The sequence below is a fragment of the Propithecus coquereli genome, unplaced genomic scaffold, assembly GCF_000956105.1.
Source record: "Propithecus coquereli isolate 6110/MARCELLA unplaced genomic scaffold, Pcoq_1.0 Scaffold155, whole genome shotgun sequence".
In the NCBI taxonomy this organism is placed as follows: Eukaryota; Metazoa; Chordata; class Mammalia; order Primates; family Indriidae; genus Propithecus; species Propithecus coquereli.
Genome location: NW_012139969.1, coordinates 2,385,360 through 2,402,148, shown reverse-complemented (window position 1 = coordinate 2,402,148; position 16,789 = coordinate 2,385,360). Strand labels below are relative to the sequence as shown.

General features: G+C 34.3%; 1 protein-coding gene across 1 annotated transcript in view; it reads left to right on the top strand.

Moving 5' to 3' along the window:
• The window catches only part of NEO1 (neogenin 1), a 212,881-nt gene that overhangs the window by 62,098 nt on the left and 133,994 nt on the right, over window positions 1-16,789 (top strand). Inside the window, exon 9 of the mRNA XM_012640549.1 lies at window positions 598-718. Coding sequence (XP_012496003.1) covers window positions 598-718 — 121 coding nt within the window. The remainder of the gene's footprint in view (window positions 1-597; window positions 719-16,789) is intronic.

The window sequence follows — 16,789 nt, the reverse complement described above, 5'->3', positions numbered from 1 at the left end:
TAATCATTTAATAAAAAGCAATTCACAAGTATTTAACATTATAAAGGGATCTGTTATGGTTAAATTAGCATTTTTATTCTGTTATCAATATATGTACACTATTTTTAAAATTTTAAAATCATATTTATTGTACCAGTAACAATAGTTGATGTTCATATAGTACTTTATAGTTTAAGGAAAGTTCATATGTATATGGCTTCATTTAACTTACTGTAGTCTAATCTATTAGAACTATTGATATTACAGATAATCTTAGAAAAACAATACCACAAATTCAGACTTTCATATGGTCACTTGGTATTACATGCCAGATGTTTTTCCAAGCAAAGGTGTAAGTTTACAAACAATGAGGTATGACTTTCCATAGATGTTAAAATCTTCATTGTTAATAACTGTATGTACTAGTCTAGTTAGTTAAGTCAGTACCTTGATGATAATTTAATATAAAATTAAATTAACAGGCATATAGATAATATTCAATAATTGAATCATAATATTATAATTGTTTTTCCTCTCTAAAAAGAACATATCTTTGAGATTTTGAACTAATACTTACCAATTGAATCATAAAATTTTATTTATGTTTTTCTTCCTCAGAAGGAACATAATCTTCAAGTTTTGGGTCTGGTGAAATCAGATGAAGGGTTCTATCAGTGCATTGCTGAGAATGATGTTGGAAATGCACAAGCTGGAGCCCAACTGATAATCCTTGAACATGGTAAGAGGGACTGAAATAGTTAAGATGAAGAAGGCTATGTGTTTGAGGAATTCATACCTGTCAGTCCAGGATACCTCATGATTGATAACCTGTTTGTAAAGGCCAAGGTGTGGCATAACTAAGAGAAAAAGAATAGCAGTCTAAATGACTTCAGTTGAATAAAATTACCTGGAAATACAATTTTGGATAATATTGGAAAGAAACTTGTACTAAGAAAAACTAAAAAATTATAGAATCTTACACAAATGAATGCTTTTTAGGGTTCAGTCATTTTAATCTCACAAATATATTTCTGCCCTAAAAAGAAAAACTTCTTAAAGTAGTGATTATTTTACATTGAAATTTTCTTCAGTTTTTCCAAAATAAAATTAACTTCCCTTTTCTGATGGTCACTCAAAAAAGTGCTTATTATTTAAAAATTCAGACAGCTTTAAAAAGTGTAAAGAAAAATTCACCCTGTTTATAAAATCAGGGGAAACCACACTATGATATGAGCAGGAAAAGTATAATATAAAGAATTATTAACTACAGTGGGACTGGAGTAACAAGGGTTTGGCTAGTAAGAAGTAAAGAGTACTGTAAAAAATATAAGAATGGGAGATATAAGGAACTACAACTCCTAGGTCTAAAATAGAGTGCCCAGGAAGAGGCCCCCTCTTAGGGCTGAGATCCAGACCCTGTTGGAGAGGATGTTTACTGGATGGCAGAGAAGTTGATGTGGTGCTTTGCTGTCTAAAATTGCTCAGAATTCACTCTCTAGGATGCTGGGAAATCTGTTCACAGAGAAGTGTGTCACTGGAGGTATGCTGCTACAAAACTACCCAAGGGGTCAGGTGTTGGGGGAAGCTGATAAGTATGGGAGCCAGCCAAGGCAGCACACTGGAACTGGGAAGGAAACTCCTTTCTTCTGTAACATATCTTCAGCACCCGGTACTGAAGAAGTTTAATACATGTGCTAGCTGGCAGAGGAAAAATATATAAAGGGCCTGGCTCCATTTTTTGCAGAGCAAGCAATGAAATCTGAATTTGGAGCTGAGAACAGTAAATTGATAACTGGCACATATCCCAATTCCTACCACCTAAGCGTAGTGTATATGAACACTTACAGATACGTATATGGTTTTATAACCTTGATTTCTTGCAACAGCATGCTGTACACATCTTTCTATGTTAACAAATACAGATCTGCATCAACATTATTTATATATGTATTAATACTTTATATAACTGATTTCATACTGGTTAACATTTAAATTTTTCTCCTGTTATTTGCCATTTGAACAATGCTGTGTTGAACTCTTCTGTATGATTGTTTTCTCATACTGAATTAACTAAAAGTTGAATTGTTGTATAACAGTTTTGTGTTAAATTGATAAGGGTACCCATTGGATGCATTATTTATTTGTTTTTAGAAACTAAAGCATTTTTCATTTTGAGCATTTCTCAAGAATACGTGAAAAAGATACCACTTTAGACACTTTTATCTAAGTCAAATATGGTCAGGTTCTGGTGTGGTTCCAGAAGGAATTTCTCTGACATCTATTGTTTGGCCAGAGGAGCTAATTGGCAAAGATGGCACCTACTCTGGCTTTTCACTAAAATAGCATATACATAGGATTTTTATGTGCTGTTTTTTTTTAAAAAATACTTGATATTACTGTTATAAAAAGGCATAAAATATTAGAACTGCTTTTTTCTTCCTGTGTTTGTCTGTGATTATATCCTTCCCCACTTATTGGAAATGGTTTTAGTAGAAGCATAACACTTTTCCATCTTAGCACAATGCCTAGGTACAATTATTAAATAAGGCACCAGCAGAATCAGTGAGGTAAATAGGCTTATTTCTTTTTACTAGTGACAGTGACTTTTCTTAGTAAACTTTTGGTTCTCTCGTTTTTATTTACTTGGAATTAAACAAAGGGACTTCAGTATATTTGTGTTTAGGATTACCTTTAAAATCTAACTCCAACAGTATAAATGGTTGAGATGGTGCTTATCTTCGTGTACCTTATTTAAAAACAATGCTGAAAGTGTTGAACTGAGTGTGTTTGACATGAAGTCTTTTTCTGCAGGAGTCGTCTTTCGATTCCTGCCTGAAGCGTGTGGCTGTGTATACTGGCCGCCAGCCTGCCTGCTAGTGCTTGGCTGCAAGAAGGTGCTTTCGAGCACCCACAATTGACCTGTGATAATTAAGTTAATTATCACCTTTGAAGATTAAATGAAATTTCATAATTATAGTTAAAATGTATAAAACATTTTTACAACATCAGCAGAAAACAGAATTTCTGACCAAATTGGGAAGTAGAATTTGAGTTTTGTTTTGAACTTGCCTTCTTAATCAAAACATTTAAAATACAGCTTTTAATACTTAACTTCATTTTGATGCATTTTCAGTAATGGCAACTCCTTTGATTTTAGAAGATCTCGCGTCTTTTAAAATATTTAACTGGACATAAAACAGTATTAGTTTTATTTGCTGCCATTTCAAATTAATATTTCCTGTCATTTATGCTAAAATCCTTTGTTTTTTATAGTCATCTATTGAATGATATTTTCAAAAAAAGCATTGGCATATAAATTATTGTAGATATGTTAAGAGTAGTAGGAATTAAGGTAAAATATCTGTTTTTGTCCATTAACTTTTTATTGGCCTTTCTTCCTGTCAGTGTGAATTTAAAAATAGATTGCAAAGTTATTATGTAAGACTAAAATGTAAAAACACAAATATGATTTTTCTCTTTATTTCCTTTCATACCAAGTCTGATAATTGGTAATCTTTTTACTTCCCGGAAGGGAAGAAGTGTTGGTGAAAAGGGAGTAACATGAACTTGTTTTTAGTAAAGGAAATTCATACTTCACCAACTCATTAAATTACTTCTAGGATATTATGGCCGTGATAGATAAGGATACATATTGAGCATTCCCCACCCCTTTTTTGACAGAAACATTTGTCAAACATTCCATATAGTATCTGAGGTTAGTATTGAATAATAAAGTTATGGAATAAGTGACTAATGGCCTGGCATGATTAAAGTTGGCTAGATAGCAGGAAGAAATTATTAGTCATTAGTGGAATATTTTAAATCTAAAGTACTAGAATGTACAATAGTTGGTGTTGGTATTAGGATAAATTCTAGTCAGTTATTTTGCTTTTTTATGGCAGTAATTATAACTTTAGGAAAAGTTTTACTCGTGATAACTGTGGTGTAATTTGACTTAATCATGAATTCCATGTCTAGGAACTTTCTAAGATTGAAAATGCATCTAACCAGTCAATGCCTGGGTGCTAGTTCATGCCTGCTAGTAACTTACTGAATGATTGGATCATGTAGTGAAATTCTGCAATTTTTTATTTTCTGTAAAATGAAGGAATTAAATTCAGTGATCTTTTAGGTCCCTTATCATCCAAATATCCATTTTTGCAGTTGTTTCAGAAATACATACATTCAACATAAGGTGTGTTTCAGACACATCTCTTTCTGTCTAGGTATTGAAATGTTGAAATAGATTTATTGTTTACAAGTATATTGAGGCATTTCCAGTTAATAATTTTATGTTACCTGCCATAATGTGTATAACGAAACAAACCTTGTGCTAAAAATTCTGAAGTATTGGATTCATGTCCCAGTCCCACTGTGGATGAGGTGATTAACCTCTCTGGGCATCATTTTCTTTACCTGTAAGTGTGAACAATGATCTCTGCACAGCACACCTATGAGGAGTAAATAGGGTAATATATGTAAAGCATTTTTATAAATTTTAAGTACTCTGTGACTTTAGGGTAATAGTAATTTGAAAGAACATAAAAAGGCAAAGCACCCATGGGAATTCAATAGTCAGCATTAAATTAAATTAAAATGAAGATAAAAGGTTAATTTCATGAAGTTTGAAGATTTTTTTAAAAAATAGACTGCAGAAGTCCATATAATATTCAGTTAAATCATTTAAATTTGCAAAACAAGAAAATAATCTTTATATGACCAGATTGCCAGGCATCTGAAATGGCCTGGTTAAAACTAAAATTGCACTAAAATATTTTAAAATAAACATAACACATGTTCATTATCAAAAATGCTTAATTGCCTGAAGCAAAAGTAAATTTACTTTTTTAACCCTTCCCCTAATCTCACTTTCTAGAGATAACCTTTGTCAACAAACATGATCTGTATATTCCTTCAGTAAAAGTCTGTTGAGCAAAATTCTGTATGGTATGTACAATTCTATATTCATTGTGCTAAGTGGTAGGGATGAAATAGCTAACAAGCAAACATGATCTTCTGCTGTTACAGTGCTCAGATTCTATTAGCGGAGACAGACATAAGCAAGTAAATGAATAAATAAAATAATTACAGCTTTTATGTCTACTTACAGGAAATGAAAAGAATGCTCTGATAAAGAATTATTAGGGATAGAATGGGAGTTACTTTAAATACGGTAGACAGGGTCTTTCTGAAGCAGTGATATTAAAGTTGAGACCTCAAGAATTTAAAGGAAAAATTTTTATAAAACAAACAAAAAAAGAGCGAAGCAAAGGAAATATTCTAGATGGAATGGGATTAAAGAGACATGAAAACTAAAAAAATAAATAAATGAAAAGGAACCTATATGTGTGTTTTATACTTACGTATGCATATACTCACATTCACGTATAGACATTTTATTTGCAAAAGTGAAAACATGTTTTTCTGTGACTTTTTAAAACAGTACTTTGTGGACATGGCAGTATTTAGAAGTTTATCTCATTTTTTTTTAACTGCTCTAGCCTCATCAGACTAGAGTATGAGGAAACTTGTGTTTTTGAGTTCTTAATAGCAGTGTAAATTTTTTTGAAATGCATCTTAAAAATTTAGAATTCATCGACCCTTTTTTTAAACAATCCTATTTATAATAATTTATCTCACAGATATATTTACCAAGTATTTAAAGATTTATATATTAGACTAGCCTCAATCTGGTTATAGCCTAATCAATACAACCAATAATGGGGATAGTTAAATACATGAATACAATGAAATACTTAAGTAGCTGTTAAAAAGAATAAGGTAGATCTATGTGTGGAAGAATAGTCAAGTTATATTATTAATAAAGCAAGTTGCAGAAAATGACGTGGAATCTGATATCATTTGTGGAAAAAATGAGAGAAAAGAATGTAAGTGCTTGTATGTGGAAGAAAGTTCTACAGGTCTACACGATAGTCTGTTAATGGTGGTTATATCTGAGGAAGGGGGTTGGGAGAGTCTGAAGATGGGGAGGAAAGGACAAATAATGTATTGTAAATTTTTGCAAAGACAAATAAAATCTCTTAGAAGTTAAACTTGGAATATTTAAATATATACCTATTGATTTCTGCTTTGTTCAAGGTAGTTTCAAAGTTTTTGACTTTTTTTTTTTTCTTGAAACAAAATGATGTGAGAGAAAAAAATAGGTTAAGATTATTTGGTGACTATCTCCAAATGTTGGTTAGTACAGCATTTTTTCCTGGAAGATGAATCATGTCATACAGTTGCTAATGTATTTAAGTATATTTTATTAAATTATTAACATAAATTTGTTTTGTTAAACCAAGTATTTTATTAAGTACATGTACTGTGTAAATGGAAATTCACAGTTATCTGGCAGAGACCCTACTATATAGGCTTTTAGGGAGCATGATTTGAAATCAGAGAAAGTCTAGACCTTAAAGATCTGGCTATTTGGTTTAGCTGAGCTGGAGACTCAGTTAAGTGACTTGCCTTAAAATAACTAGTTAGTATCAAAGTCAGGGCTGATACCTAGGTTTCCAATTTCAAAATTCACTGTACCACTTTAGCAAGTTAAATATTTTCAAGACAAAAATCATTTATGTTCTCTCTTTTTTTCATTTACATTCTCTTAATTTAAAATTCAGTCTTTGAAGTCAGTATTGTGATTATACTTAACGTATTGACAGGGTTGGTCAAGTGTATCATTTTGCTAGGATGACCATATTTTGAGTGTGCCTGAAACAATGTGAGTTCATCCCAGCATAATTACCAAAAGTGCCTTCTTTCATTCTCAGAAGTATCTGAGTGTGGACGGTATATTCCATGGTCACCCCAGTTGTCACCAATTTATTGAATCTGGAAAGTTCTACACGATGCCAGGAGAGAGGCTATGCATCTAAATAGTTGCAATGCAGGCTATCCTGAATGGCAAAGTGCTACTCTGATTTTAAATGGGAAGAAATAATTTCTGCCAGGTTTGACAGGTAAGGAAGGCTTTTTGAAGAACATGGCATTTAAGCTGAGCCTAGAAGGATGGGTGAGATTTTAGATTAGTGACATTATAAGAAGATGGAAAAAGGATGACATTTCAGGTGTGTAAGTAAGAAGGCTCAAAGTGCACTTGGAGAACAGCAAGCAGTTTCAGTTTATCAGTGTTTAGAGAAGTATGAGTACAGGAATGTAAATCTGGGAAAGTGTGTACAGACCAGATTACTTAATACCAAGTCAGAGGGTTGGAATTTGTTGAGCAGTTGGAAGACCCCAGCAATTTTAGGGTATGTACGGAAACAAGTAGCACTTTAAGAGGATTAATGTATTAAGGTGTGTCAAATGATTTCAGAGAGGAAAATATGAAATCTTTGATACCAGTTAGGAGGATTTTGTACCAAATCAGATGTGATATATAAGGCCCTCAACTAGGTGGTAGCAATGGAAAGAGAGACTTTTTTTTTATCCCGTAAAGGCTTATACATGATAAATATTTATTAAGTGTTGGATAGATGTTCCTATAAAAGAAAATAAGATTTATGATTTATTGGATATTTAGGATAACGGAGAGGAAAAGATTGAAATTTTACACTAAATAAACATAAAGGGATACTACTTAGGTTAAGAAAGTTTATCCCTTTACTGTTGAGTTATGCTTTAATGAATTCTCTGTTTTTAGACAGCTTTGGAGAGGTAGACTTTGGAGAGATAGGTGTATAATTAAAGTATGAATAGTTTAATGTCGAACATGAATTTCGTCTTTGCCAAAACTCATGAATTTTAAGATCAGAACTTGTGAGGTCCAGATAATAACTTGGTGCCTCAATAATTCTTGGTGTTGGTAGTTAAATAGAAGTCCTGCTAGTGACCTTTCTGGACTCAAAGATGGATTTAGAATTATCAGAGAACAAGCTTGAATTTGAATTTGAGGCTATTATTTTGTTGTAAAGAGAGAATCTATTATGCAGTGCTAAAACACCAGAAGGAAGATAGTATGTCTGAGTATCTTTTAATTGGTAGTTATATTTGAAAAACACTAAATTATACAATAATGTCATAGTTGGCAGAATATCATTTGGGTCTGAAAGACATCACTGACAATCTGCTGCTTATAGACTTGATTTCATATAGTTTCAGTGCTGGAACATTGTGTTTTTCATTTTAGGTTATAGTGTTGGCATGGAAACTATCTCCCAATCGATGCATGCTTAAGAGACCACCAGAAACAAAAAAGTATAGTATAATTTGATATGCATTTTGAGAAATGTTTTTCTTTGGTGTTAGCATTTTAAGTGTTACTACTGCCTCATAACTACTATACTATTGTCCTAATATTTTAGCTGTATGCATATTTTTAAAAGCAACCTTTGTTTAACACCAGGATTATTGTCTGTATTTCCCCTTTTACAGCATGTACCTGATGATTGTATACCTCAGATGATAAAATGAATGTGAGAGACTTTTTAGCTGGATTCCAGTTTGGTGATGATTTTCTCCTAATTTTTAGAGTTCCTCTTCAGTTTACACTCTTACAAATTTGAGTAGTTGTAGTTTCTTTTAAAGTAGTTTGTAAAAGATCTTAATTAGAGACTGTTTGAATTCTCTTGCTTTTATATAATTGGGGGAAATAAAAACTGCTAGAATGTGGGCTTCTGAATCTTTAAAAATGCTAACGCTATTTCTCTTGACTACATCTTGGAAAATTGGTTATGATTAGAGTTAATGTAAATCATTAAGCACATTGAAACACAGGCAGTTTTTCCTTTTTACTGGACTAAATTGGTAATGAGCAGAAATACGTTTGCACATTTTGTCTTCCTCCTTTCCTCTGTGATGTTGGAATCTTATTAAGGAGACAGCTCGTTGGTGTGGGATGAAAGGAGAGAAGGCTGTCTTTTTCCCAGGCTCACCGCTGTGGTAGGTGCGTCATTAACGTCTGGCACACCTTTTTTAATGAGTGCTTTGATGTCAGGAAAAAGTCAGATGACTTCCTTAAAATTGAAACATCTCTCCTGCACACAAGAATGGGAGGAGTATTTTGTGTTCGTTTTATTTTATAACTTCCTTCAATTGTTTACATAAGTCATTTGTTGAAACCAGCAGTTCACTGCAAGGGCAGCTTATCAGAACACATACATACTAAAAACTCCCAATAGAGTGTGTTCCTATCAAATTAGTTCTTCTTTACCTTTGAGACTTAGTTCCTCAGAGGAGGAGCTCTAAAGTCTCTGGGATTATTCACATGTAGCACTTACTCCCTTGCGTTGAAATTAATTGTAGTTGCTTCTAAAGGCTACAAAATTTGTAGCCTTGGCTATTTTTGTGAGTTTATGTTCACATTGAATTTGTCCCTAACCAGTTTCCTAGTTATTTAACAACTGTACTGATGGACAGTGCAGGTATTTGAGTAGCTTGGAATTTCATTTTGGAGTATGTTATTCTCTCACAACCAGGGAGACTAAGTACCGAATTGATAGGCACCAACTTCAGTTGAGCCTCAGACTGCTGGGAAATCCTATTAGGTTTTCCTGGTCTGCTTCCTCTCCCGTCCCTGCGTATCAATTATTTGAAACCTTTATGCTCCTCAAACCTGTAATTTTCTTCTTTCAGGTAACCCTACATTTTCCATTCATTGGAATTTGAGATTCTTTTTGTGATCTAATGCATGGTCAGTTTTTTTGGTGACGGTTCTAGATGGAAATAGGATGACATTTCAGGAGTGTAAGTAAGAAGGCTCAAAGTGCCTTCTTTGTGTTAGGTTTGGACACTACAGTTCGTAAATAAAACTATTAGATTAAGCTCGTGTTCTTAAAATTCATTAAAGCCTTACCTAATTTTTTTCTGCCTAATCTGTCATTTTCTAAGAAATTATATGTCTAAGAAAGTATGATTGCAGATTTGTTCAGTTCTTGAATTTCTAACTATTACTGCCTTATATATTCAGAAGCTATGCTGTTACTGCATTAGGAGTCACGACCTATCTTCCTGGTAGAGTACTGTGTTTCATCAAATCTAAGACATTAGATTATAAAATGCAACTTGATTTCAGAGATGTTAAAACGTAAAAAAGTGCATCTTAGAATCAAGAAAACATGATGTTTGTTTTATCAGCAAGAAACATTCATTTCGTCCTAGTTCATTTCTGTTGCTTTCAACTCCGTTTTTCTGATATTGCTATTACTACACCTGCTTTCTTTTTAATAGCATTGTCTGATACATATTTTCTATTCTTTCATTCTCAAACTTTCGATGTCCTTTTATTTTAAGACTGTAGACAACTTTATACTTATTGTCCTTATGTGTTCTGCCATCTCAGTTTTTTTTCTATTTATCAAATGTCTACCCTTAAAAATTTGACATACACATTTAGCCATATTTTTTTCTAGCAGCATTTAAGGTTAATCATGATCTTTTCCCCCTCACCAAACAATTAAAAAACTTCATCATGCTCTCACTGCCTTGTTGCTCATATACTGTACCTTCCCCTAAACTGTATTCTCTGGGGTACAGTTTCTACTTTCTTGGATTCATTGTTTGTAATTTATTTTGCTTGATTATATTTTATAGTAAATTTCTCAGAAAGGGTGTAGAGACGTAAATTTTCAAGATTTTGCGTGTCTGAAAATATATTACTTGTCCTCATATAAACTTTCATTGTCTTTTAGTATACAATTAGGAATCAGTTGCTTGTCCATCTGTTGATTTTAGGTAGCCTACTTTCTTCTCTGAAAGCTTTTGGGATTTTTATCTTTATCCTTTGAATTTTGAAATTTCATGGCATGAATTTCTTTCTCCCTTCACCTCCAATTCATATTTTTGATCATTGAGTGGTTTCTTTAAATTTAAAGATTTGCATTATTTAGGTTCAGAAAAATCTTATGATGTTATCTATTTATTGCTCTTTTTTTTTTTTTTTTTTTTGAGATAGGATTTCACCCACTCTAGAGTGCAGTGGCATCATCATAGTTCACAGCAAGCTCAAACTCCTGGGCTTAAGTGACCCTCCTGCCTCAGCCTCCCAAGTAGCTGGAACTATAAGCATGGGACACCACATCAGGCTAATTTTCTATTTGTAGTAGAGACAGGGTCTTGCTCTTGCTCAGGCTGGTCTCAAACTCCTGGCCTCAAGCAGTCCTCCCACTTCGGCCTCCCAGAGTGCTAGGATACAGGCGTGAGCCACCACCCAGCCTGTTTATTGCTTTTGCTGCTGCTTTTGTTATTTCCTCTTAGACTTTTCCTTTACATGCACCTCTTGTCCTTGAGTGTTACATTCTGGGAAAACCCCTAGAATTACTTTCTAGTCTACCGATTTTATCTTTTTTTGAGCTCAATGTGTTTTTCTGCCGGTAATTTTAATAAACTTTATTTTAGCATAGTTTTAGGTTTGAAGATAATACAGAGAGCTCCCATATATCCTGTACCATTTCCCCTACTGTTGATATCATGCGTGATACATTTGTCACAGTTGGTTAACCAACATTGATATATTTTTTATTAACGTCTATACTATATTCAGATACCCCTATCTTTTATCTCAGGTCCTTTTTCTGTTTCAGGATCCTATACAGGACACCACACTACATTTAGTTAGTCATCATGTCTCATTAGGCTCCTCTTGGCTGTGACAGCTTCTCAGACTTCCCTTGTTTTTGTTCATCTTAGCAGTTTCAAGGAGCACTGGTGAGGTATTTTGTGGAATATTACTCAGTTAGAATTCATCTGATGTTTTTCTTATGATTAGATTGGGGATATGGGTTTTTGGGAGGAAAACCACAGGTAAAGTGCCATTCTCATTCCATCATATCAGAAGTATGTACTGTCAACATGACTTATCACTGTTAATATTAATCTGATCACCTGGCTAAAGTAGTGTTTATCAGGTTTCTCCACTGTAAGGTTACTCTTCTTTCACGCTTTCCATGCTGTACACTTTGGAAAGAAGTTATTATACACAGTCCACACTTAAGGATTGAGGGGTTATGCTCTACCTCCTTGTGGGCTAAGTATCTACACAGACTATTTGGAGTTCTTCTACACCGGAGATTTGTCCATTCTCTCCCATTTGTTTATTTATTCAATCATTTGCTAATATTTTCTTAAGGATTTTTACTTCTATGTTAGTGAGATATATTGGTGTGTAGTTTTCTGGTAATGTCTTCATCTGGTTTTGGTATTAGGGTGATATTATGTTTCCTTTGGTTCTTTCTTACAGTGTGTCTCTCTGCTTACTGATTTCTCCTTGCATGTTACCCGCTTTTTTCATTAGAGCTCTTAACATATCAGTTGTAGTTATTTTAAATTCCCTGTCCGGTGATTCCAACATCTGTGTCATATCTGTGTCTTGTTATGATGGTGGTTTTGTTTCTTGAGCCTGAGTTTTTTCTTGCCTTTTGCCATGCTTTGTAATTTCTTGTTGAAACCTAGGCATCTTGTATTGGTTAATAGGAACTGAAATACATAGGCCTTTAGTGTGAGGATTTATTTTAATCCAGCTAGAAGCTGGGTTGTAGGGTTGTGTTTAACATTTGTTATAGCTATAGTACCAGAGACTCAAGTTTCTTTAGTGTACTTGTTTTTTATTTGTCCCTACATTTTCCTATGTATCACTTCTCAGAGAGTCTTTTTTCTTGCAGCCCTTTCAGCTGTAATTACACTTGAGCCCTGTTTATGTGGTGTTAAGATGTGAGGAAGAGGAACATTCTTATAGTCTTTGATTAAGTCTCGGGTTTTTAGCGGGCCTGTGTCACCTGGCTGTGACTTTAACAAGCGTTTTTCCAGTGGTATAGCTTTTTTCCCCCCTGCCTCCTACTCCCTTCCTCACCTATAGTGTTCCCAACTTATTTCCTTGAATCCCTGTCCTCTCTTGACAGGGGTTGACAGTGGGTTGCTGTGTTCCCCTCCACCCACCTTCAATGAAACAGGAAAGCTGGAGGAAGTTGGAGGGGCAAAGAATTCCTTTCCTGTAGCTCAGGTTAGGTTTAAGAATTGTGCTCTAGAAAAGGGTCTGGGACTGTTTCAGTGGTTATTCTTTCCCTCTGCCTCCCAGGTACAGGAGAGAACCTTTTGTAGCCTCAGGGTGAGAACCTGGTGGAGTTCCTAGAGGGGATGCTCCCAGAAATACAGGGTCACCCCTAAGACTATACCCCCAGGATTTTCTCATTTTCACACTAGTCCACACTCAACCTTGAGCAGTCCATCAAACTTACCTTTTAAGTGTTCCTCCCAGTTTATGGCTCCAGTGGCTTCTGCTTCACGTAAACATGTCTCGGTTGCTATGTGCCTCTCTCCAGGTTTTGGCGTGGCAGTGTTGTGCCCTGCAGCCGGAATTCTCTGATGAGTCCACGAGAAGCCATTCGTGTTCAGTTTGTCCGATTTTTTCTTGCAACGTTGAGAACAGTGACTTTTAAGCTTTTTACATGTCAGGACTGAAACCAGACTTCTCTCCTGCCTATATTTTTAATTTCCAAGATCTCTAAAAGATTTTTTTTAAAAAAATGGTTTAGTCTTGTTTTATGGTATTCTAATCTTTGATGTCCGTTAAAGTTTTCTTCTGTTTGCTTATTTGCTCTGTTTCCTTTATTATTATTTCTCCTATTGAGCTTTGTGCCTCCCTTTCATTGTGTTAATTCCTGATGGTTTAGCTTTGCATACGTAGTTGCCTTTTTAAAAAATTTTTTTACTTTGTAGGATTGGAAAGTATTTATCTTTGATTATCCCTATTTACCTGTCGTTGACCTATGGACAAGTCTATTCATAGAAGTTTGTCATAAGTACTCTTTTTGGGGAAGAAGGTTTAAGGTTTTAGCCCTAGAGTAAAACTAGGCTAACGTGGTTCAGTATGAGCAGAAGAGGAAATGTTCTCTGGCTCAGGTATTGCAATTGCTCAGGTATTTCTGTAGTCACTCATGTGCTTTCTCATGTCTTTTGCTTTGTGGAACATTTCTGGTTTTGCTTATGTGCTCTTCTGAAAACTGTTTTCTCCTCTGCCAGATTTAGCTGTAGATTTTCTCTATTCTTTTGTTTTCACCAAACCACTTTCTGTCTTTTAAGAGTACTTCAGTGTTTTAATTTTTAAGGATGGTATCCTTTATGGTATCCTTTCTTATACAAGTAGTTGTTACTGTAATTTCAAGAGATTTTGGTTGGAAGGGAAGGTAGGCATGTGTGCTCAGTCCACCTTGATCCAATCTTACCCACTTTCAATTAATGAACAGATTTGTTACTATTAATAATTAATAGTTAATATTAATTGAGCACTTAGTACTCTGTGCCAGGAAACATGATTAATGCTTTAAATATATTCTCTTTTAATCCTGTATCAACACAGTAAAGTAAATGCTGTTATTATTTGTGTATATACTTAAGAAAACTGAAGCTTAAAAACATTAAGTAACCTGCACGGGATCACATAGCTAATATGTCTGTTAGAGCTGGGATATGAACCTAGCTAGCTTCTACCACACCAAACTCAATTAACTTCAGTTCCACACTCACCTTACACTTTATTGCTTAAGTTGTTTTGTTCATAAGATCACTACCTTCTACCAGGACTAAATCCTGTATATTGTTCAAGGTCCAGTTTTAAATGCCACCTCAGCTCTTGGCAGTCTTCTGGCAGAAAGAAAACTCTTACTTTTAATCCCATTTTACATTTATTTGACCTTCTTTTAGTATTTTCTGTTTATATATAATGTAGTCATTTGATGCATACGATTTCTTCCCTACTAAACAGTAAAATCACTGGGAAAAGTATTTGTGTCTTTTATCATTTATGTCATTTGTGTCATCTATCTTTATAAGTCCCAGCATTGCCCAGCATGTACCATTTCAATAAATAATAGTAAGTAATTGTGTTTTTATTTAGTTTAATTCCTACCTTTAATTTATGAATGCATCGTTATTGGCTTCTTATAAATATTTGTATGGATTTTATTTATTAATAAATATGAGTAAGTGATCTTGAATGTATCTGCTTTAATCCTGCTTTTGGAATTAATATCGATGAATATCCAGGAAATGGCAAATAATTTCGTTTCACTCCGTCACTCTGGCTAGAGTATGGTGGCATCATCATAGCTCACTGCAACCTCAAACTCCTGCACTCAAGTGATCCTTCTGCCTCAGCCTCCCAAGTAGCTGGGACTACAGGCATGTGCCACCATGCCCGGCTAATTTTTCTATTTTTTGTAGAAATGGGCCTTGCTCTTGCTCTTGCCCAGGCTGGTCTCAAACTCCTGATCTCAAGCAATCCTCCCACCTTGGCCTACGAGAGTGCTAGGGTTACAGGCGTGAGCCACTAGTTTCAGAACTAATAGATGAAGGCTTCTCATTTTACTGTCATCAATAAAGTTACCTGAATATGTATGAAAATTTCAAGGAGATTCATGATACGTGAGTCATTTGCATGTTAACTAAACATTCTAATTTCTTCTTCTAGAAGTTAAATAATGTGGATTACTACGGAAGATTATTTGCAGATCAAAAGTAGCCATCAAATAAATCATTGCTTCTGTTACATAAACCTTGAGTGAAAGTAGCATGTCTGTCAGGTTCTTAAAATTCATGTCAGAATTTACCAAAACAATTTGATTATAAGGTATTTTTCTTTTAAATAAGTACATTGCAGGGAAGTTTGTGCCATTTCGAATAGGTGATATGCTAAACGTGCAATCCCTGAGATGTATTAAATATTTTTTTCTGTTTCCGAAAATCATAGAATTTTTTAATAAATTTTACATGTATAGTGATTGTCTTTACAGTAATCCTTACCATTTTCCAGTGATGGAGCATTCTTTCTCATAAGACATCCAGTTCTACTGTTTAGTAGAACTTTTTGTTAAAAAAATTATTTCTTATTTTAAACTAAAATCTGACTCTGTTTTCCAAAGCTTCTTTCTTACCTATACTTTGGACCTATAGACTCTGTAAAAATCTTAAAATTTTCACACTAACTTCCATGACAGCCATTGTGGGGCATCCAGCAGAATAGGGTGGGGCATAGGCAGTGGGACTTTAGCTGTTTCTTTGTATGAGTCTCCTGAGAGTAGATGTTTATAAATTAGATTGTGGCAGTATAAGAGAATTCTAATCCTAAGCAATCACCAGTGTGTAGCATTATTCCTCTGCTGTAGTTTTCTTTAATTCAGTATCGTTAGATTTTAAATTTGGAAATAATGATGAATTTTATTAGTTTGGGAAGGGAGGAAGAAATCTGTGTCTTATGCTTCTCACCTATGAGCTTCCATGAAATATGACTGATCTGTGAGGGACACCATTGGGAACAACTAGTAGACAGCCCGAACTCATTGTAACTGCCACATGTTTTTCAATGGCTCCTTTACATGACAGATTACTCTCCGGAGCAAATAGTATGCCGCTCTTCTCCCATTCTGTTAGTGTTTTTATTTTTAATAAAGTGCTATGATTAATAGCTTAGTATAATTGTTGTTTCTCCATTGAGTGTAAATGCTTCATTTGAATGTCTTTAATCTGAAGAAACAGTTGTTTTATTGGGCTCTCATTGTTTTGCTGTGCTTCTCATGGTTTTTTTATTGCTTTCTTTGAGTTGCTTCCAGTGGGGGAAAATGAACTTCTCTATCAGAATCGTGGAGTAGGACCCAGTAGGGAAATTTTGAGGATGAATGCTGAAATACATGAACATTCATACATATATTTTTTATGATAATTCCAGAATGGGACAAGCAACTGTAGCAATTTTGATTGACTCTCCAGTGGCGGTTATGAAAGTAGCTTATCTCTGGCCTACTGGTATTCCGATGACATTGCCTTATAGATGCTATCTGAAATGCCAGGTGCTTTTACTAAGTCATTTTTTTTTTTT